This window comes from Protopterus annectens, chromosome 7.part1 (assembly GCF_019279795.1).
Source record: "Protopterus annectens isolate FY-2018-M chromosome 7.part1, PAN1.0, whole genome shotgun sequence".
In the NCBI taxonomy this organism is placed as follows: Eukaryota; Metazoa; Chordata; order Ceratodontiformes; family Protopteridae; genus Protopterus; species Protopterus annectens.
The window spans coordinates 256,921,566-256,945,729 of NC_056740.1; the positions used below are offsets into that span (position 1 = coordinate 256,921,566).

At 43.7% G+C, this 24,164-nt stretch overlaps 1 protein-coding gene across 2 annotated transcripts in view; it reads right to left on the minus strand.

Moving 5' to 3' along the window:
- The window catches only part of MTMR10 (myotubularin related protein 10), a 1,193,387-nt gene that overhangs the window by 550,949 nt on the left and 618,274 nt on the right, over positions 1-24,164 (minus strand). For both annotated transcript variants that reach the window (XM_044078705.1, XM_044078706.1), the window contains exons 8-9: positions 17,871-17,958; positions 17,683-17,774 (exon numbers count right to left, since the gene is read on the minus strand). In XM_044078705.1, the coding sequence (XP_043934640.1) occupies positions 17,683-17,774; positions 17,871-17,958 (180 nt within the window). The remainder of the gene's footprint in view (positions 1-17,682; positions 17,775-17,870; positions 17,959-24,164) is intronic.

The following is a 24,164-nucleotide window of genomic DNA, read 5'->3' on the forward strand; positions in this document are numbered from 1 at the left end:
CCATGGCTAGTCTGCAAAGGGGGTACGAGTTGCGTGCCCCCCTGCTTCTATATATACCACATAACTGTGGTGTTGCCCGTCTTTATCAGTAGTTGTCCTGGATGAAGTAAGTCCTTGAAGGCTGTCAGGGCATTTTGAACAGCTAACATCTCTTTTTTTTTTGTTATGCAGATGCATTTGTTTTGGGGTCCATATGCCCTGAATGCATCTTCCCGCCAAGTGGGCCCCCCATGCATAATCTGATGCGTCTGTTGTTAAGGTTTGGCTGTCAGGGGGTAGAGTGAAGGCCTGTCCCATGTATTGGTGACATGCCTTTGCCGGGTTCAGGCACCTAGGCAGCGAGACGTTTCCCTGCGATACATTTTGGCTGGGGACACATGGCTGAAGTGACATTCAGCTGTAGAGAAATATGGCTGTTTGCAAATTCCCTGCGGGCAAAGAGAAGAATGTGTTGTCATACCTACAACTTAAATAACCAAATTCACAGGGGGAAAACAAACAGCCATATTACTCTGCAGCTGAATGTCACTTCAGCCATGTGTCCCCAGCCAAAATGTATCGCAGGTAAATGTCTCGCTGCCTAGGCGCCTGAACCCGCCTTTGCCCACCAAAGAAACTCCTGTTGTTTCAGCAATCCCATGTTGTTGATACTTGAGCATATAAAACTGGCAGTTTAAGGCCCTAATTGCCAAGGTTGCAGATGTATAAACTTTCTTTCCCCATCTATCCAGTGCCCTTGAATCTCTTTCAGAGGGGGTAGGATTTTTTGCTGTTGAGTTCTTAACTCCCTCTGGACCCTGTGAAATAGTTTCAGGGTCAGCAGCAGGGTTTCTAAATAAAAATTTGTGAGAGTCAGGGACCCTGTAATATCTGTCAGGCTTGCTGGGAGCCGGAGGTAAAGAGTCAGGAGTTCACCTTAACTCAGAAAACACATCATCCACAATGTCTAAAACAGGGGGGTATGGCTAAAGGCCTGAGCTGAGGGAGAAGAAGGAAATCCCTGAGCCTCTTTTTTGATTTTGAGAAATCTTGACTCTCCCAGTGAAAATGTCCCTCAAAGTATGCAAGGTTTCTTCAAATGAATAATCCTTGGGAGGTGATGCAGATGGGATAGATTCCTCTGCATCAGAATCCTCACAGGGAGGAATAGATAATTCCTGATCAGAAGAGGAATCAGAAGAAATAGAAACCTGATCTGAAGATTCATAATCAGTGTCTTGCCTAGGTCTCTTATCAGGAGGGGGTTGGAAACCCCTGATCAAGGTTAATTAGGTTTTCAGCCATTTTGATCATCTGTTTTTAGGCATAGCGGCCTGTGCACATGGCTCATGCGTCATTTTTTTAGCTTTAGAAGTTGCTTTTGTCTTTGGTTTTGCAGCTGTCGTCGGTTTTATATAAACATGTTGAGGCCTGAATACACCATCAGAAGCCGGTGCCCGCTCAGCGGCTCCAGACCCATCCGAGGGACAGACATCCATGGGTACAATACTTTGAGTATCTCTCGGCGTGCTGGACTCCACATGGGTCTCGGTAGGGGCCTGCGACTCGAAAGTAGCGGGTAACAGGGGCTGCGAAAGCGCCTCACTGAGTACCGGTGACTGGCTTAGGAGAAGCTTCGTCATTGGTTTTGGACCTCGACTGTCTCTGTCCTTTTCTTTGCGTTTTTTGTGTACTCCGGTAGTCGGATTGCTATCCGACAACATTTCAGCGTAGTTAAATCTGTTTCCAAAATATTTTGAGGCAAAAATATATCGACGCTTAATAGTGCGTTGGTTAAATCTAGCACAAAACCCACAGCCAGGCATGTTGTGATCAGGGCCTAGGCAAGGAATACAGTATAAATGGAAATCCTTATAAGGTATTTGCTTCCCACAAGTAATACAATTATTAACTTTTTCTGACATCGGAATGGAGCAAGAAAAAAGTTTTCCCCAACGGGGTACTTAGCTTTAGTGAAGACTTCAGTTCTGAAACTCGAAAATTTCAGGAGTCGGCCGACCGGCACTTGCGAACTGCTTCTGCTTCGGGCACCGCGCGGCAAGAAAGACTAAAGAAAATGGCGTCGGCTGCTTGTTTTATACCCCTGACGACCTGACGTCATGAAGAGGAGACAGCAACCGACGTAGGACCAAAGACTTTGGAATTCAGGCTGACTGAGGGCAACCTGCCAGCAGATTACCCAAATGTAATGACTGCAACAGTGAAACATGTAGAACATCCCCTGATGAATGCATCAGACTATCTGGAACTGGGTCCAGAATCCATGGTTCGTCTAGTAAATGAGGCTGCAGAAAGGGGAACCAAATTTGACTAGGCCAGTAAGTGGTTATTAAAATAATGGTCCTTCCCAGAGTGCTGGCTTTCTGTAGGAATTTGTGTATCAGAAGAAATGGGGGAAAGGCATAAAGAAGTCCCGGGGGCCAACTGTTTACAAGTGCATCCCCTTGGGGCATCTCCCGAGTTGGGGATCAGGGCAAAGAAGTTGCTGTGTTTGGTGTTGGTGGAGGTTGCAAAGATGTCGCAGCAAGGCTGGCCCCATCTGCGGAATATACTTTCCATTACTTCTTTTAGGGACCACTCATGAGGAGACAGTATTGCTCTGCTCAACTTGTCCCCTTACCACACTGGACCTCCCCAGAATGTGTGTTGCTATCAGAAAGCACTGGGTGGATATTGCCCACTGCCATACTCTCAAGGCCTCTCGACATAAGGGGTATGATATGATTACTCCCTGTTTATGTACCAGACTACTGACATGTTGTCCGTCTGTATTGCAATAGTCCCTAGAGGTAGAACATTTTGGAAGGACTGCAATGCTAGAAGTACCGCTCTCATCTCTATAACACTGACATGCAGATGAGCCTCATGATTCTCCCATGTGCCTTGGCTGTTCTTCCCTGAAAATGCCTCCCCAATCAGGGAGGCGTCCGTACTCACAGTGGTAACCAAGGTTGGAAGAACAAAGGGACATCCTACTGTCACTTGAGGAGAGGTCAGGCACCAAAGAAGATCCCTCTTGCATGACTTTATCATATGTGGTGAGACATTGGCAGTTCTTGATAAGACCATTGCGTGAAAACCAGCAATTGCAGTATCCGCATGTGCATTCGGCCTAATGGAATGGCAATCATGGCTGCTGCCATGGTCCCTAGTAATTTGAGTACTACTGAAACTGGGGCTCTCTGTTTGGGGATGAGATCAAGAACTTGTCGAAAGCTCACCACTCTTTCTACTGGAACTTTTATGGTCATGGAAACTGTGTAGAGATCTGCTCCTATAAAGATGGTACATCTGGATGGCTGTAAAGCAGTTTTGTCCCACTTTACAGAAATCCCCAATCGACTGCAAAGATCTAAGGTTGTCTCCCTTGCTTGTATGAGCTGATGCTTGGTGGTGGCGGTGAGGAGCCAGTCTAAATATGGAAACACCTGGAATCCTAACCGTCTCAGGTGAGCCATGACTACTGCCATGCATTTGGTGAACACCCTGGAGGCTGTAGTGAGACCAAAGGGCAGAGCTCGAAACTGAAAGTGACTGCCTCCCAGCTGAAAGCGCAGATGATCCCTGGATGGTCTGGCCATCTTTATATGGTAGTATGCATCCTGGAAATTTATTGAGCACATCCAATCATCTTTTCCTAGAAAAGAAAGTATAGACTGTAGCGCGACCATCCAAAACTTTTTTTTTTTGACAGATTTGTTCAATCTGCTGAGATCCAAAACTGGTCTCCAGTCCCCTGTTTTCTTTGGAACTAGGAGCGAAAAAGAACATTGAGTAAGTTCCGGATCCTCTCTGATCTGCTGGGACCACTTGGATGACTTTTTCTAGCAACCTTGTAATCTCTATTATGGTTGCCTGTTCCCTATGACTGGGTGGAACATCTGGGATTTTTTTTCACAGGGGTTGGAGGGGTAGTAAAAGGAATGGTGTATCCTCTGGATATTATGCTTTGTACCCAACAACCTTTTGTGATTTTTAGCCAGGTGTCTGGATACAAAGATAAGTGTCCCCCGACTGCCTCCAGAGACGGACAGACGGGCATCCTTTCAGGAGCGTTGGTAGGGCTTTCCAAAGAACTGATCCCTGTCACCCTGATTTTGCGGGCCTCCTCTGCCACGTGGACGGCGTCTCCCACTACTGCCCCTCCTCTGCCCCTAGAGGGGGTTTCACCATGTGTGTCAAAGAAAGCTCCTTGGGTTTTGCGAAACCACATTTATTAGGCCTCCGAGGGACCGGTTCTATGGTATCCGGGGACTCCCTCGCCTTTCGAGAGAAAAGGTCCATCAACTCATCAAAAGGTGGAGTAACCCAAGAGATGGAGGGTTGAGACCCAAAAGCCTTCAGGAGTACTGACTCATCATCAGTAGGGTTAAGGGGATTCCAGCCACCCTTCTGTTTTAGGATTTCTAAGATATCACCAAAAGAGAGAACTTCAGAGGGGGACTGGGCGGAACCCTTCTGACTCATCTAAGTCAGTATCTGATGTGATGCATTCCTGTGGGGAATCCAGATGCTTCCTCTTGCAAATTCTCTTCCTGGGAACCTTCTCAGAGGGAGCTTCTGGGGAGGTCCCAGGAAGAACAGGGCTCACTCGATGGGGGACCTGAGACTCTGGGTCTCTATGCTATAGAGGGATCACTGAAGCAGAGGCAGACACAGGAATTTTAGGGAAGGAGATTGCTGGTACCTATGACATGGGTGCCCGAGGGGACAACACTCTCCTCATAGCATCAAAAGCCCCACGGCTCCGAAGAGATGCCTGGATCTGTAGAAACAGGCAGTCTCCGAGGCACCCAAGCCGTGGGCTCCGAGCCTGAGTTAGGTGCCGAGCTCACCCACGCCGTGGCCCCGAGAGGCAGAGTCGGCACTGAAAGATCGGTACAACTATCCTCTCCAGACCCAAGCAGTGAGTGTTGGCTCCTAGACTCTAAGGTAGGTACCGAAGAGGTCAGAGTAGTCGGAACTGAAAGCCCCAGGGGTGTCGGTTCCGAAACTTTAGGTCGAATCAGAGGAGGAACTGAAGAAATGGGTTGGGTATGAGTCTGTTCTGAAGCCCTCGGGGTCGAACTCGACAAAATTTTTGCTAGCGCCTTTAACTGCAAAAGTCTCTGCACCACTCACTCCATATCCTTATCCAATAGTCTTGAGGACCGGGATGCAATAGATGAGGTCTTTGACTGCAAAATCTGAGATTTTAAAGTGGGAAATACTGGCTCCAATGCTGGGGACCAGCTCCTACTGACAACAATTACCTCCGGCTCCATAGGCTTAGGAGCTGAGGTGGCAGTCTTGCAAGATTTAGTAGTAGATTTTTTCGGCTCCGACTCCAAAGACGAACTAGTAAATAACGTTTTCGAAGACTTAGTGGGTTTGTCCTTTTCTAAGGCTTCTTGACAGGAAGATTTCAATAGACATCTTGCCATTAATTTACTCTTGTGTTCATGAAGAATGTGAGAGTTAAGAGTGACAGATGGCACAATTTTCCTGAAGGTGAAGTTCATCTAAACAATAAATGCAGTTTGTGTGCCCATCTGTGACGCACATCTTCTGTCCACATTTCGGACATTTCTTGAACCCACATTTAGCCTTTTCAGACATAGTAAATTATTAATATCTGCAGTAAAGCCCCAAAGAAGAAAATTTTTGTGCTCTGCTATCAAATATAAATGTATAACACACAGTCTATAATAACAACAGTAACAATTTGCAACTGTTATAGTAACTAGGAAAAAACGCACACACAAAGCTACTGAAGACAATTATACAACCCGAACAAAACCTCAGGGGTGAATAAAATACAATTTCAACTAACAGTATAAATAGAACTACTAATGCCCTAATAAAGTACAGTTGTGTACACTTATCATAAGTGCAGATGTTGAGTGTATTTCCTTGTTGCAGTCATCACACTTGAGTTACCTGCCTGCAGGTAGCCCTCAGTCGGCCCGAATAACAAAGTCTTGGGGTTTCCGCGTCGGATGCTGTCGCCTCTTCCACTGTCAGGGGTATAAAACATGCAGCCCTCGCCATTATATCAGTTTTTCTTGCCTCAGATGTCAGGAGCCCCCAACATAGGAAGCAATTACATGGTGTGGAACACCTTCCAGTAAAAAGTAAATACCACTGCCATAAGATATGGCCAAAAAGAGGATAGGTATAAAGAATAGAAAAGTCAGGGACTGGATGGAGGGTAACCAGGACTGCAACAGTGAATACACTCGAACATCTACATTTATGGTAAGTGTACACAATTGTACTATGTTTTTCGTGTTTCACTGTTGCAGTCATCACACTTGGGTTGATTTCCAAAGCTGAGGAAGGGTGGAGGCAGTCAAGTAGTACTGGGGCTGGCTATCAGGCCTTGTAAGACTGCTGTGGCAAATCCAGCTCTGGATTTAGAAAAAACAGGTAAGTGGTAAATGGTTGGTAAAGGTGTGTACAGAACTCCAGGTTGCAGCTTCCAGGATGTCCCTGGTAGGGACTCCTCCTGAGAAATGCTGTAGAGGTTGAGGCAGCACTAGTGGAATGAGTTCTTATCCCCTGTGGGGTAGGTTTTCCATGGTGTTTGTAGCAGACATGGATGCAGTGTGCTATTCATTTGGAAATGGTTTGCTTTGAAATGGCTTTGCCCTCTGCCCCTGTAGCAAAGCTGATTAGTAGCTTGTCAGATTTTTTGAAAGGTTCAGTTCTGTTAAGGTAGAATCTGAGCTGTCTGTGCACGTCCAAGGAGTGCAGAATCCTTTCCCCTTTATTCTGGGGATTAGGCAAAAGGTTGGTAAATGGATGGATTGGTTTAAAGCTACAAAGGATACCACCTTGGGCATAAATGATGGGTTAGTCCTGAGGGAAACCCTGTCCGCATGGAAAATAATGAAGGGTTCCACAGCCATTAGTGCCTGCAACTCAAGACACTCTTCTTGCTGAAGTGATGGCTAGAAGTAAGGCTGTTTTCCAAGAGAGGAATTTTAACTCTGCTGCAGGAGCAGGCTCAAAAGGGGGAAGTGTGAGCTTCTCTAGTACAAAGTTAAGGTCCCAGGCAGGGGTGGGAGCTCTCCTCGGGGGCCTTAAATTGTTAGCTCTTCTCAGGAACTGTTTGATGAGAGGGTGAGAAAATAGAGGTGGCTCAGTATTGTAATGAGCTGAGATGGCAGAAGCATGAATTTTAATAGAGGAGAAGGATAGGCCTTTGTGGAGTAGCTCTGCTAGGTAATCCAGGATTTGAGGTAAGGTGGGCACAGCTGTGGCCTTTCCTTGAGACTGGCTCCAAAAGCAATATCTTTTCCACTTTCCTGAACAGGACTTCCTAGTACTAGGCTTTCTGGCCTCAAGGATGACGTCCATCACCTGTTTGCTGAGGGTTCCTGTTGGTGTATTCAGGGGATAAGCCAGGCTGCAAGGTTCAGGGTTTGCAGCTGTGGATGCAAAATCTGTCCCTCCTGCTGGGACAGCGGGGAGGTAGTCTGATGTAGGTGCCTGGGTAGCAGTGCTGTCAGACTGTGTAGGGGTGGGTACCAGTGCTGGTGTGGCCAGTCTGGGGCAATAAGGATTGTCCTTGGCCTGTCCTGTTTGATCTTGAGTAGTACTTTTGAGAGGAGGGGCAGAGGGAGAAAGGCATAAATTGAGAGGTTTTCCCATGTAAAAGATAGGGCATCCACTTTCCACGCTTGGCTGTGGGGATTTCTGGTGCAAAATTTGCTCAATTGATGGTTTTGGGGGGAGGCAAATAGGTCCACCTCTGGAGTCCCCCACCTGTGGATTAGAAGTTTGAATGAGTTGGGTTCTAGCTTCCACTCGTGTGGGTCCAGTAGATTTCTGCTTAAGTCGCCTGCCAGTGAATTTTGCTTGTCTGGCAGGAATTGAGCTCGCAGGTGCACTTGGTTGCTCAAGGCTGTGTTCTACAGGGCCATGGCTAACCTGCAGAGTGGGTAGGGATGAGTTCCCCCCTCCTTGTTTATGTACCACATAACTGTGGTGTTGTCTGTCTATCAGTTGTCCTGGAAGGATGAGGTATTTGAAGGCTGTAAGAGTATTCTGTGCAGCTAGCATTTCTTTTTGATTGATATGTAGGGGAATTTGTCCTGGGCTCCACTTGCCTTGAATGCATTTGCCTGCCATGTGAGCCCCCCCACGCATAGTCTGATGTGTCTGTTGTCAGGGTTTGGGCGGCGAGGGGTTGACTGAAAGGAAGTCTTTGTTGTGGCTGCATGCCTCTGCCCACCAAAGGAACTCTGCCCTTAGACAAGGAATGACAGGAATCAGTGTTTACAGGTCCTGAGAATGTTGACTTTTTAAGTACCACTGAAGTTTCCTCATATACAGTCTTGCACATGGAATTAGTAGAATGCATGAGGCCATGAACCCTAGGGCTTGCAGTATCTTTCTTGCAGATAGCTGTTTTTTTGGTAGCCATTAATTTGAAGTAGTTTGTCAGGGTTTGCAGCTGTGGATGCAAAATCTGTCCCTCCTGCTGGGACAGTGGGGTGGTAGTCTGATGTAGGTGCCTGGGTAGCAGTGCTGTCAGACTGTGCAGGGTTTGGGCGGCGAGGGGTTGAGTGAAAGGAAGTCCCTTGTTATGGTTGCATGCCTGCCCACCAAAGTAACTCTGCCCTTAGACAAGGAATGGCAGGAATCAGTGTTTACAGGTCCTGAGAATGTCCCAGGAATACAATCTTTTGGCTGGGCATCAGTTGTGATTTCTTTTCGTTGATGGTGTACCCCAGATAAGTTAGAAGTCTCTTTACAAATGGCAGGTGCTGAAGCAGCAATTCCTGGCTGTCCACCTGAGTCAGGTAATCATCCAAGTATGGGTAAATTTGAATATTTCTCTGCCTGCAGTATGCAATGGTTGAAGCCAGGCATTTTGTGAATACCCTGGGCACAGTAGACAAGCCAAAGAGAAGTGCAGAGAACTGATAGTGCATAAAGCCTGCCCTGAAATGTAGATATTTCCTGCAAGATTCCCTTATGGGGATGTGTAGATAAGCTTCTTTTAGGTCTGGGGGACTAGCAGGCGTCCTTGGCTAGCATAGGAAGAAGCTGTTGCAGAGTCAGCATTTTGAATTCTGGGACCACCAAGAAGGTGTTGAGAACTGACAGATCTAGGATAGGGTGCCAAGAGCCCTCTTTTCTGGGCATCAGGAACAGTATGGAGTAGAAACCCTGTCCCCTCTACTCTATTGGCACAGGTTGAATAGCCCTGATACTGAGAAGAAAAAGTACTTGCTTTTGAGCCTCTGGCCACTGGTTTGGAGGAGGGTCTGGCAACCCGCTTGGGGTTGGCAGTGAGTGGAAGTGGAATTTGTATCCCTGGGATACAATGTTTAGGACTCATTGGTCCTGGGTAATGGACATCCAGTTTTTTTGCATGCAGGGCGAGTTTTCCTCCTACAGGTACAAGTACCTGGGCCTTGCTGGGAAGCAAGATAAACAAGTCATTGTGAACTTTTTCCATAAGGGGGTGGCTTACCACTCCCTGTTTTAGAGGAGGGAGCACTCCATTGTTTAGATCTCTGCATACTCTGACACTGTAGTCTTGGTGGCCTGTTGCCCCAGGGTTTGGACTGAGAATGCCTGGGAGGGATTGAAAAGGGCCAGTGTTTTGAAGGTCAATGCCTACTGAATCTAGGTGGCTGCACCTGTAAGAAATCTTTAACAGTTTGCATAGATTTAGCCTTTTCTTCCATCTTTTTAAGAACAACTTCTGCTTTTGCACCAAACAAACTTTCCTGGTTTAATGGAGCATCTAGTCATTTTGCTTTGACATGGTCTGGCAAGATTTGCTCCTTCAGCCAAGCATGCCTTCTCAGTACAGACCCAGTGACAGCAGCCCTGCAAGATGCTTCTAAGGCATCAAAACCACACTGCAAAGTATGTTTACTAACTTGGTTTGCAGAATGCATTAACTCTTGTAAATCTTTATTTTCTGTACAATCTGGAAGCAACAACATTTTCTTTATTTAATTAGTTCCATAATACGCTGCTGGTACTTCCAACATGTGAAACCGGCAATTCAAAGCCCTGATGGCAAGACTTGCAGAGGTATATACCTTCTTACCCCATCTGTCTAAAGCTCTAGAATCCCTGTCTGAAGGGGTAGGGTTTTTGGCTGTAGTAGCCTTAATGCCTTTAGGTCCCTGGGAAATAGTCTCTGGATCCACACTGGGACTCAAAGAGAAATTTGTGAGAGTCAAGTACTCTGTAGTACCTGTCAGGCTGTCTAGGAGCTGGTGGTAAAGTATCAGGAGTAAGACTGGATTCCATGAAGACATCATCTACAATGTCCAGGACAGGGGGTATAAAGTACAGTTGTGTACACTTACCATAAATGTAGATGTTCGAGTGTATTCACTGTTGCAGTCATTACATTTGGGTTATCCTGCTGGCAGGTTGCCCTCAGTTGGCCTGAATTCCAGAGTCTTGGGTCCTGCGTCAGTTGCTGTTGCCTCTTCCCTGACGTCAGGTTGACAGGGGTATAAAAGATGCAGCCAACGTTATTTTATTTATTTTTTCTTGCCCCAGATGTCAGGTGCCCCCAAAAAGGTAGGCTAAAAATATGTAAATAACACATACATGCACCAAAATAAGCTTTACCTTCATCTATAAGCAAATACACTACCTAGGTTGCATAGATTATAGAAGTAAAGATAAGTTCCAGTAAAAATAAGGGGGATGGCGGATGGGTAACCGGGACTGCAACATTGAATACACTCTAACATCTACATTTATGGTAAGTGTACATAACTGTACAATGTTCTTCGTGTGCCACTGTTGCAGTCATTACATTTGAGTTGAGTCCCAAAGCTATGATTGGGGGGCTGGAGCTAAACAGCATTAGGAGAGGCTATGAGGCCCTGCAGAACTGCAGTGGCAAAGCCTGCACTGGACTTAGAGTAAAGAGGCAGATTGTAATGCCTTGCAAAGGTATGCACTGAACTCCAAGTAGCAGCCTCCAAAATGTCCTTGGTTGGTACTCCCCTGAGAAAGGCTGCAGAAGTGGCTGCAGCTCTGGGTGAATGTGGCCTAATGCCCTTAGGCACTGGTTTGCCATGCTGTGAGTAGCAGAAACGAATGCAGTGACCTATCCACTTTGAAATAGTCTGCTTGGAGATGGCTTTTCCTTGTGATGCTGTGGCATATGCCACTAGTAATTGCTCTGTCTTTCTGAAAACTTCAGTTTTGTCCAAATAGAATCTAAGTTGTCTGTGTACGTCCAAAGAATGCAGAATTTTCTCCCCCTTGTTCTGTGGATTTGGATAAAAGGTTGGCAAATTAATTGTTTGGTTAAGGGCTACACTGGATACTATCTTAGGCATAAATGTAGGGTTGGTTCTCAGAGAAACCCTGTCTGGATAGAAAATGATAAAGGGTTCCACAGCCATGAGAGCCTGTAGCTCTGAAACTCGTCTTGCAGAAGTTATTGCTAGGACCAGAGTTTTTTTCCAAGATAAGAACTTTATGTCCGCAGTAGCAGCTGGCTCAAAAGGCGGTAAGGTGAGTTTTTCCAAGACATAATTGAGGTCCCATGCAGATATTGGCGTTCTCCTTGGAGGCCTTAAGTTTTTGGCTCCTCTGAGGTACTGCCTTAATAAAGGATGAGAAAAGAGTGGTGGCTCTGTATTGTAATGAGCCGAAATGGCAGAGGCATGGATTTTAATTGATGAAAAAGATAGGCCTTTGTCCAGCATCTCAGTTAAATATTGCAAAATCTGAGGAATATTTGGGACAGCTGTATCAGTTCCTTGAGCTTGGTACCAAGCGCAACATCTCTTCTATTTCCCAGCATAGGATTTTATAGTACTCGGCCTTCTGGCTTCTAAAATGACATCCATCACAGCTTTACTGAGAGGTGTGGTTTGTATGGCTACATTATCTGCCATGCTGCCAGGTTTAGGGTCCTGAGTTGGCTGTGCAGAATCTGATTGTTTTGCTGGGACAGTAGATGAGGTACTTGAGGTAAGGTCCAGGCTGGGCATTGGGACAAGTTCCTTAAGATCGGATACCAGTACTGGCGTGGCCAGTCTGGGGCAATCAGAATCATTTTTGGTTTCTCCTACTGACCTTTATGAGTAACCTGGGGAGGAGAGGAAGTGGAGTAAAGGCATATACTGATAGGTTTGTCCAGTTGAAAGATAAGGCGTCCACTTTCCAAGCTTGTCTGCGATAAGTCCTTGTGCAGAATCTTTTTAGTTGATTGTTTTGAGTAGAGGCAAACATATATATGTCCGGGTGTCCCCAATTCATTGTTATTGAGTTGAAGACTTGTGGATCCAGGTGCCATTCATGGGGATCCATGAGGTTTCTACTTAGTTCGTCTGCCAGAGTAATTTCCTTTTCTGGCAGGAATTGTGCCTGCAGATGAACTTGGTAAGTCAATGCTGTGTCCCATAAAGCCATGGCTAGTCTGCACAGGGGGTAAGAATGAGTGCCCCCCTGCTTATGTACCACATGACGGTGGTGTTGTCTGTCTTTATCAGTAGTTGTCCCGGATGAAGTAGGTCCTTGAAGGCTGTCAGGGCATTTTGAACAGCTAGCATCTCTTTTTGATTGCTATGTAGATGCTTTTGGTTTGTGGACCAGGAGCCCTGAATGCCTCTTCCTGCTGTGTGCGCCCCCCAGGCATAATCTGATGCATCCGTCGTTAGGCTCTGCCTGGCTGGGGGTAGTGAGAATGGCTGTCCCTTGTTTTGGTGACAAGCCTTGGCCCACCATCGAAATTCCTGTTGCAGGCAGGGAATTAGAGTAATCATTGTTTCCAGGATGTGGCAATGTTGTGTCCAGACACTTTTTAGGTACCAGTGAATTTTCCTCATATGCAGTCTTGCATATGGAATTAGTAAGATGCAAGATGCCATGAAGCCCAAAGCCTGCAGAAATTTTCTTGCAGATAACTGGGTCTTTGTTGCCATTTCCTTGACATAGGTAGTCAGTTGCCTTTATTTGTCTGGAGTGAGATAAGCCATCTGGGCAGTTGTATTTAAGCTTGCACCCAGAAATATTACCTCTTGAGAGGGTACTAGTTTTGATTTCTTTTTGTTGACTGTGTACCCTAGGCCTGTGAAGAGTTTTATCACAAAAGTCAGATGCTGTAGTAGAATGTCTTTGTTCTCTGCTTGTATGAAGCAGTCGTCCAAGTAAGGCTATATTTGTATTCCTCTTTGTCTGCAGTAAGCAATTACTGGTGCCAGGCACTTTGTGAAGACCCTGGGCGCAGTAGGTAAGCCAAAGGGCAGTGCAGAGAATTGGTAATGCTTTGAGCCAGCATTGAACCTGAGGCATCTTCTGCATGGTTGTCTGATTGGGACATTCAGGTATGCCTCTTATAGGTCTAAAGTCATGAGCCAAGCCTTGCTGCCCAGCATGGGCAGAAGCTGCTGTAAGGTCAACATCTTGAAATTTGGTATATTCAGGAAAGTGTTTAGAAGATATAGGTCCAGAATTGGTCTCCATGCTTTGTCCTTTCTATGTACCAAGAACAGTCTTGAGTAAAATCCTTGTCCCTGCTCTTGCTGTGGTACTTGTTGAATAGCGCTCATGTCCATGAGAGCTGCGACTTGTTTTTGAGCCTCTGCCCACTGATTTTTTGGCAGGTCTGGCCAACCGTTTGCCCTTGGCAGAGTATGGAAATGAAACTTGTAGCCTTGTGACACTATGTCTAGAACCCATTTGTCCTGGGTTATAATGTGCCAATTTTGAGAAAAAAGTGCTAGTTTTCCCCCTAAGGGTGCTGCCAGAAGATAAGTGCTTGGTGCAGGCAGGGGGAAGTCATTGGGACTGTTTCCTGCATGATTGTGATTTGTCCTCTCCACCTTTGGAGGTAGAAGCACTACACTGCTTAGACCTGTAGGATCCTTGCGGCTGTGATCTGCTTCCAGGGTGTCTGGATCTGCCCATTTGAGGTCTGTCTGAGACTGGAAAGGACCAATTCTTTGCAGGCCAGTGTCTGCTAAATCTAGGTGGCTGTACCTGTAAGAAATCCTTGACTGTGCATAGATTTAGCTTTGTCCTCCATTTTCTTTAGCACCTCTTCTGCCTTTACACCAAACAAGGTATCGTGTTGTAAAGGAGCATCTAATAATTTTGCTTTAACATGGTCAGGCAGATTTTGTTCCTTTAACCAAGCATGCCTCCTAATGACAGAACCCGTAACAGTGGCCCTGCAGGAGGCCTCCAGAGAATCAAACCCACATTGCAAAGTATGCTTTCCAACTTGTTCAGCTGCATGCAATAAATCCTTCATTTCTTTGTTTTCTGCACATTCAGAATTTGCCATCATTTTCTGTTTAAGCAATGTCATGATATATTGCTGAAATTTGAGCATATGAAAATGGCAATTTAAAGCCCTTATAGCCAAAGTAGTAGATGTGTAAACCTTTTTACCCCATATATCCAGAGCCCTGGAATCCCTGTCAGAGGGGGTAGGATTTTTTGCAGCAGAAGCCTTGACCCCCTTTGGACCCTGAGAAATAGATTCTGGATCTGCAGAAGGGTTTTTGAAAAGAAATTTATGAGAGTCAGGGACCCTGTAGTATCTGTCCGGCTTAACAGGAGCTGGAGGTAAAGAGTCAGGGGTCAGACTAGACTCCAAGAACACATCTACAATGTCCAACACAGGTGGGATAGCTAGAGGCCTGTGTTGAGGTAGTAAAATGAAATCTCTGAGCCTTTTCTTAGATTCTGAAAAGTCTTGGCTCTCCCAGTGAAAGTGCTCCCTCATGGTATGCAAGGTTTCCCCAAAAGAGTAGTCCTCGGGAGGAGAAGCTGAAGGAATTGATTCTTCAGCATCAGAATCCTCACTGGGGGAAGAAAACATTCCTGATCAGATGAGGAATCAGAAGAAATGGAAACCTGATCTGAAGATTCATACTCTGTCTCTTGCCTAGGCCTCTTTATCAGGAGGGGGATGGGAACCCCTGATCAAGGTAATTAAGTCGTCGGCCATTTTGAGCATCTGTTTTTTGGGCATGGAGGCCTGTTCCTTGTGACTGGTGAACTTGTTTCTTTGCCTTTAAAGGTGTCTTGGTCTTTGTCTTTGAAGTAGGTTTAATATATAATTGTTTAGGTCTGAATACACCCTCAGAAGCCGATGCCTGCTCAGCGGCTCTGGACCCATCTGAGGGAATAGTCTCCGAGGCTCCACTACCTTGAGTTTCCAGTGGCCTGGCCGACTCCACGTGGAAATCAGTAGCGGCTTGCGACTTTAAAGTAGCAGGCATCAGGGGCTGCGAAAGCACCTCACTGAGAACTGGCAAACCGGCGACTTGCTTAGGAGAAGCTTTGTCGCCGGTTTTGGACCTCAGCTGCCTGTCCTTTTCTTTGCGGTTTTTTTTTTTTTTTTAACTCCGGTAGTCGGATGGCTATCCGACGACATTGTACAATTAAATCTTCACCCAAAATAGCTTAATGCAAAATTGTACAGATGCTTAATAGTGCGTTGGTTAAATCTAGCACAAAACTGACAACTAGCAATGTCATGGTCAGGGCCTAGGCAAGGAATACAGTAAGAATGAAAGTCCTTATGAGGTATTTGCTTCCCACAAGATATACAACTATTAACTTTTTCTGACATCGGTCTGGAGCAAGAAAAAAGTTTCTCCAACAGGGTACTTAGCTTTTAATGAAGACTTCGGATCTGAAACTCTAACATGAAAATCTCAGGAATCGGCCAACCGGCACTTGCAAACTGCTTCTGCTTCGGGCACCGCGCGGCAAGAAAGACTAAATAAAATGGCGTCGGCTGCATCTTTTATACCCCTGATGACCTGACATCAGGGAAGAGGCGACAGCAACCGACGCAGGACCTAAGACTTTGGAATTCAGGCCGACTGAGGGCAACCTGCCAGCAGGATAACCCAAATGTAATGACTGCAACAGTGAAACACGAAGAACATCCAGAGGCCTGTGCTGAGGCAAATCTAAAAATTCTCTGAGTCTCTTTTTGGACTGAGGGTAGTCCTGGCATTCCCAGTGGAAATGCTCTCAAAGTATGCAAGGTTTCACCAAAAGTAAAGTCCTCTAGAGGGGAGGCAGAGTGTATGGAATCCTCTGCATCTGAATCCTCATAGGTAGATAAGGGTACATCCTGGTAATCAGAGGGATCAGAGTAATCGGACTCATGGTATGTAGAATCAGAAGGAAAATCAATTCTTTGTCCTTTAGAGGGGGAAGGCTGGCTTCCCCTAATTAAAGTTATAAGGTTTTCAGCCATTCTAAGCATTTGTTTGTGTGGCAAGGGGGCTTGAGCATGTGCTTTGGTAGTTGGTTTTCTAGGCGTAGTGCGAACTCTAGGCCAGAGAAACTTAGTAGTTTTAGTCAGAAACGAAGCTGTCAAGTTTAACGCGAACATCCGAAGATCAGAATACACCCTCAGAAGCCGGTGCCTGCACAGTGGCTCCAGACCCATCCAAGTTAGAGACATCCATAGGTTCCATAGTCAAAGAAGCATCTTGCGGCATATCGGACTCCGAATGGGTCTCAACAGAGGCCTGCGGATCCGTAAAAATGGGTATCAGGGGCTGCAAAAGCGCCTCACTGAGTACCAGCGGACTGGCAGCTAGCTTAACGGAAGCGTTGTTGGCAGTTTTGGACCTATGCGGTCTGTCTCTGTCTTTATCCTTACGTTTTTTCAGAAGATCGGTAGTCAGATGGCTTATCGAAGCCATTTCAGAATACAGAGAATGAGAGCGAAAGAATTTAGCGACAAAGATAGCCCGACGATGAATAGTTTGGGTGTTAAACAAGGCATAAAACCTACAGCGAGGAATGTCGTGGTCTGGGCCTAAACAGATGACGCAGTAAGAATGAAAATCTCGGAGGTATTTGCTTTCCACAAGCAAAACAATTGTTAACGTTTTCTGACACTGGTGAGAGCAAGAAAAAAGGATCCCCAACGGGGTACTTAGCTTTAGAAGACTTCAGGTCAGAAACTCGAAAAACAAAATTTTCAGGTAGTGGCTGACCGGCACTTGTGAACTGCTTCTTCTTCGGGCTCCCACAAGGCAAGAAAAGCTGATGTAATGGCGTTGGCTGCATGTTTTATACCCCAGATGACCTGATGTCATGGAAGAGGCGATAGCATCCGACACGGAAATCCCAAGACTCTGGTATTCGGGCCGACTGAGGGCTACCTGCAGGCAGATAATCCAAGTGTGATGACTGCAGCAGTGAAACACGAAGAACATCCGGGCTTTACTATTAAAGTAGAAAGGATAGGGAGCAAAGTTATTCTAACAAGTATTTTCAAGATATATAAATAGGTTTAGAAATAAACGGCCTCAAAAAAACAGAGACAAATGCTCTCTAAACTAATTATAGCTATCAAAAAGAAAGTGTTTCAAGAACCTAAGTCTAATCTAATAATGAACACTAACACTAAACACTAAGAAAATATTTTTTTTACACGTAGAAAAATATCAAAATGTTTTCTCAATACTGGCCAGAGCTGTTCGACGAATACCCGATCTGTTGCAGCGGCAAATGAAATCTGAGGGAAGCACTACTGCATCATGGGATAGGGAGTATCCGAAGAGCTGTTTGAAGACCTCGAGCTTTAGCATCTGGCAGAGTCAGAGCCGAGGATCGGCTCCGAACCCGTCACTGAGAATGAAGGTGAGAGAGAATAACTTCACATCATATTTTATCACAGTTTGCTCACATTTTTAAAAAGTATACTATCAAGCAGTTTACCTTTGGTCTATTTTTTTATTCTGTTGGAATTCTTCTTTCCAATTCGCCATTCTCACGAGGGCACTTCCATTAGTATAATTCCAACACCAAACCTAAGAAAAACAACAATGAACAAACACATTCTCTCTCAAAAAAAAATCCTAAAATATTAGGAAGTCACATGTCACTTAAAAACATACTACACTTACTGGTACTCGCCTACCAACAAACTGCTGAGAAAAGATCTTTAAGTCTTGATCAGCCAAAGATGAAGGAACCACAAAATATTCTGGAAGACTGAAAAAAAAAAAGATGTGCAATGTGAAATGAAAGAAGATTATGCTTTTCCCCTTTTTAAAAGTACAGAAATACTTGAGTTTAAAAGACAACAAATGTTTCTGAATAACACTGATGAATAAAACAAAGAAAACACTTAAGGAACTCAAGTCACACAGACGTGCATCATATCAGCTGATCTAAAGAGGGGACCCCCCTTCCTCGGTTGGTCTGTGACTGAGGTTATCCTTTTCACTCCAGTTTAGCATTTATTTAATAACAGCTTCCAAACATGAAGACGAGCAAACCCTTTGCTGACATACATATATCAGCCACACAAAGGCAGCATACCAAGTCCCTGAGCCTACAGCTGTAACTGTCTCATCTAGTGCCCAGTGACATTCCCTGATCTGGCACCCCTCAATTATAAGTAGTTTGTTACAGTTCATAACAGCATGAAGCAATGTAGAGCTTGAGCACTGCACTATTGAAACTCTTATGTATCAACATTCAGAAATGTTGGTACAGAAATCAAAACTGGTACTGCAGTACAACCGATCAGCATCTCCCAACAACACTCCCTACACATTTTTGCCTGGGATGGCTGCGCTCTTCAACCCATCCTAGCTAAGCTACTGCATGAGTCTTGCCAGAATGCCCCCAACCACTCAGCACTGGACTACTTGTAAATCAAGAAATAAACCACAGATATTTGACATCTATACTATTCCAGGAAGATATGCATTCTCAGTCAACAGGGAACCCCAAACAATGACTGGATGCTGGGGTCATCAAAGCACAGTGTAATGGCAGCTACGCATCTCTGACTCATACAAGAAGGCTACTACATAGATCAAATGATGAGGCAATTTGTTCTTGCAGTATCAACAGGACCCTCAATGCTTATCCTGTTAAAGGCCCTACAGTCATGTTTATTCTGAACACCAGTCAGCATCTATATCCAGAAGCTTGCAACCTCAGGAATGGATGTACACCCATAATGACGTACACAGTCAAATCACATACAGACTATGTTAATGCACTCATCCCCTGATCCTTAGTTTACAAACAGCCCCCTCTAAATCAGCAATTTATCTTGCCGTTACAGACTCATTCACCCTGGGTCTCCTGCATCTCCACAACACCAATATTTCCACCAACAAGAAACTAAATCCTCACCAGCAGTTAAACAGGTTTATAATCCAGCATCTCCCAAACCTCTGGAATAAAATTCCCTTCATGTTAAGCAGTACAACTCACTATCTTTCTTTAATTATAAGCTATACAACTGGATGTACAGTCACAAATTTACTCTGGGACTGACTGGCATAGCCCTCCTGCAGAAAGTAGATGTGGCCCGAGGAAGGGTACTGGCAAAGCATGATTGATCATAAGACTTCGTGGCCTTTGAATATCTATAAAATAATACCAATAAAAGATCTAGATACCTACTGCAGACAAGTGACACACACGTACATATTTGCCCGACTTACAGGGATGTCAAAAGTCAAGGCCAAGCTGATCAACTGAAGTAGGAATGGCGAGAAAAAAAATTTAATTCTCTCTCATTTTTTCTTCACCTCTTTTATAAACTGTCCACTTCAGTTAGTAGGTTTAGTGAAACACAAGACCCTCTAACATGTTGGATGCTACGAATACTCTTGGGCAACAAACAAGATTCTCCAAAATCTGTCCACTTACACCCATAGCTTTGTGTGGCGGACAAGGCTCTCTAAAAATCACCTTTTAGAATAGTACTGGCAATCAATGCTTTCTAATAACTCTGCTAGTGTAAAAAGGTTCCCTAAAAATCTATCATAAAATGGTAAATAGAGAGGTTACTGAAAAGAAAGACAGAGAAACATGGGAAAAAGACCTGGCCTGTTCAGCAGGAGTCAAGAGGAGAGAATTATGACTGCTATCACAGATAGCATTAAGCACTAGTAACCCACTGCCACAGGGGAAAAGATCATCCATGTACGTGTGGGTGAAGTATTAAATTACAAAAGACTTGTCTGCTCCTTCTCCAGCTGCCTGCTGTTTCACACCGGTGGTATACAATGCGACACTGATAAAATGGGTAATCACAAAATGTATGAATGATTCTAGCACTCCTTCTTGCATAGAACAGCACATTGCTCACACATTCATGTTCTATTACTATACTAGGTAAACAAAAACAATGGAGACTGACTGCCCAGAACAACAGATCCTGGTGATTATTCAAGATATTATCAATAGCTGATGCTCACAATCTTCAACAAAAAAGTTTTTGTCTGTGGGTATTTTCCAAAACACTGGCAGGACACAAGATGCACGTGATACATTTATTTAATTTGTACTACTTTACTTACTAGAGTCAATGTGGTTAGGGACGAGTTGGGTATAGCTGTGACTGAAAGCAGCAAGTTAAAATACATTGCTGTAGCCATTACTTTTATTTCCTTTGTGAATTGTGATCACACAAATGACAATGATCATGGGGGAAGGGCAACATGAGCATACACAGAGAGAAAGGTGGCTGGATATTTGAAAGGAGGAAGCAGTGCAAGCAGCTCTCAACCTTCCCCAGTTTTGCAGAATGTCCTCGATTTTGTCCAGTCCAACATAATTTTTTTTTCAGATAATTCACTAAGGGTTACAATCAATTAATTATGCCAGTCATTAGCATTTCACATAACTTATTCTTCAAAAATATATGTTGATGCAACAAAACTGTTCAGTTAACTCCACAGCCGAATTAAAGTAATATTTAAAAAAAATGTTCTTGAATTTGAGCATGTGTTTCCTGGTAGTTTTTGCATCGTCCTTGACTCCTGAGCAAAGAATTATGAGAATTAGGTCAAGCAGCTGGTTGCTTACATTTGAAAACTTGTTGGCTATGTGGTTGTTCGTTTAAAATGATGTTTTGGAGTTTTTGTCTTGGCCTTCTCGTCTTCAGTAATGTGGTATTTTGTTCTTGTGAAGTACACCCAAATATATATATATGTGTGTGTGTGTGTGGTATACGCGCGCATACAAATATATATAAACATATACATACACACACACACACACACACACAGGTATGACATTTTATATATATATATATATATATATATATATATATATATATATATATATATATAGAGCATGTGTATACACCTACATATACGTGCACACACACACATATATATATATATATATATATATATATATATATATATATAAATTAAACAGGCACAGCCACTACTAAAGAAAGAAAAAAGCCTCTGTTGTCAGTGCCTTTCAAAGCAAAAGTCATAATGGCTAAAGTAATGTTTTTTCAACTTGTTGCTTGACATATTTCTCAAATTCTTTGCTCAGGACTTGGGGACAATCCAGAAATTACCAGAAAATAGTCACTCAAATTCAGAACAGTTTTTTTTAAACATTACTTTAATTCAGATGTATATATATATATATATATATATGTGTGTGTGTGTGTGTATACACATTATATATATATATATATATATATATATACACACAAATATATATACACATATACATATATACACACACACACACACACACACACATATATATATATATATATATACATACATACACACACACAGATGCATGTATGCTGTATATATTTTATAGATTTTCCCCATTTCCTCACAATCAAATAGCTGAGGTATATACAGTGAAGTGGTTGTAACACAGACAAGTCTGCGGATTAAACTGGTGGATCCCTGATGTAATTTGATCATAATTAAACAGCTTGACAGAATGCTATGGTGGTAACATACTTTTCTGCTGCCATAGCATTCTAAATATTTCTGAAGACAGGAGCAGCAAGATCTTTTTCTGGCTGTTATCACTTGCCTTTTTTTTTAATTCTGTTGGGTTAACAGAAACTACTCTTCCAATGAGCATTCTGTATCTTAATTATAAACAAAAAATGACATGATGTTGTGATTCCTCATATTCTCAAACTGCAATTTAAATAACACCCTGTAAATGGGTGTCCACTGAAATGCCAACAGGCCAAAATACAACAAAAAACTTAACATATGAGGAGGCACTCCATACAGAAAAATTGTGCACTTAACTCTCAAGTCAAAATGTACCTACACAGCAGTAAACCAGTTTTGTACAGTCGTCTTATGATAGACACTGCCCCAAAACTTCATTTTGACTTGAGAATTAAGTGAATGCACAGTTTTTCTGTATGCCCTGCCTCTAGTGTCTTCATAGAGCCTACAAATACTACATTAACATTTTTTTCTCATTTTGGCCTGTTGGTATTTTCATTTTGGCTTGTGGTATTTCAATATTCACCTGTTTACAGGGTGTTATACTATAAATCTGGTGGACTTCATCAAGAAAGTCAAAAGGGCCATGGATGTGGGTAAAATGGTACACACCGCTTATCTAGATCTGGCCCAAAGCTTTTGACACAATCCCCCAACTTCAGGGCAGTAACCCCTACATCATCATGTGGACAGCAAAATGGCTCACTGAAAGATCACGTTATCCAAACAGGCAATTCCACTTCAGACAAGAAATCTGTTACTAGCAGTGACCCACAGGGCTCAGTGTTGGGACCCCTCCTTTTTGGTGTATACTTCTCTGAAGTGAAAGCTAATGTTCTGACTCACAAAGTTCCCTGACAAAAGAAAGCTACAAGCAATCAATGAATTCTCAAATGATGTTGGTATCCCAAGAACAAGCCTAAAAATGGCAAACGACTGGTGCCAAAGCCACGGTCTAAGAGTCCATGCTAAAAATGCATAATCATACCCTTCAGTAAATCAAATATCCCTGCAAATCATAACACTGATATTACACCCTAAAAGTAGACCCAGTGGTGAGAGATCTAGAAACACGGACAGTACCCTAAACTTTGACCATCAGGTAACTACAGTACAGAAGAAATCCTTCTGTGTAGCTCAACTTATAAGTAAATGCAGGGCATCAAGATCAAAGGAAGTCATAGTGTCATCTAACTCAGCCCTCATCAGGTCCATAATCAAGTACAATGCTCCCTTCTGCATGTACCTAACCAGGCACTTAAACCAAATGGAGTAGCCTCAGAGGTTTCTCACTAACAAAATACAAAGTGTAAGACACATGTCTTATGCAGACCAACTAAAGGCTCTATATCCTTACTCTGTCTCATATTGTTTATTGAGAGGTGAATTATGCATGACCTACAAGGCATTCTCTGATCCAGCCGTGATGCAAATGTTACATAATTGCAATAAACATTATACAAGGGTTATGCGTTCCACAGACCCGAACCTTATTTGTGACTCTAACAGAACCTGCTGAAGAGACAGATTCATATCCCAATGGCTACCTCGTCTATGGAATAAACTTCCCATCTTCATAAAACAAAGCTTGTCCCTCACTCTCTTCAAAAAGAGTTTGGATAAATGGATGGGGAACAGTGAATTTGCTCCCAGGGTACTGCTCATGTCCCTTATGGACAGAGGCAGACTGTAAAATGATTTAGGGTCCCAACACTCAAAGACCCACCTCCCTGATACTATTCCATCCCATACCTGGGGAGTTAAGACATAATATTGTCATATCAGAGTATTATTGGCTATCCCTTGTAATCACCTATGAATAAGGAAAATCCAGGACTGTAAGCCTGTCTCCTATTTCAGAGTCTCATCTCCAAGCTCAGACACCCTCACAGTTCACTGCAAGGGTGTAGTGCCGACTCTCAGATGGAAGTTCAAATACTCCCACAATTATAGATTCATAGGTTCATAGATTAGTACCAGGCTAACTGCCCTTTTTGGGCCATTTGAAGCCAAGCCAGTTACCCCATGTGAGAATCAAACCCTGCACCTTGTGTCTTTAGGGTAAACACCTTAACCATTATGTCATCCTCCCACCCTTGATTCACTTCAAGGTTGTTGGCTTCAGTCTTTACCCAAGGGAATAGTCTCCAACAGTCCACCATTTATGTTACATCAATCATCCCTGACAAAGCATTCTAGGAGTCCCTGGCTTTCAGATCTTCCTTTCAGTACTTCACACTGTTCCTCCAGTGAGGTAATAGGTTTTTAAATTTAACCTTCCTGCCTATGCTCTTTTTATACTAAGGTAAAGCAATTTAATTTGCTAACTGCTTGTGGGAACCACTGCAAGAATATTCCCATGCTCTACATACTGACAAACATTTAAAGAAATATATAAAGCTTTCTTCAAACAAGTTACAAAAATCACAACTACACAATGCATTT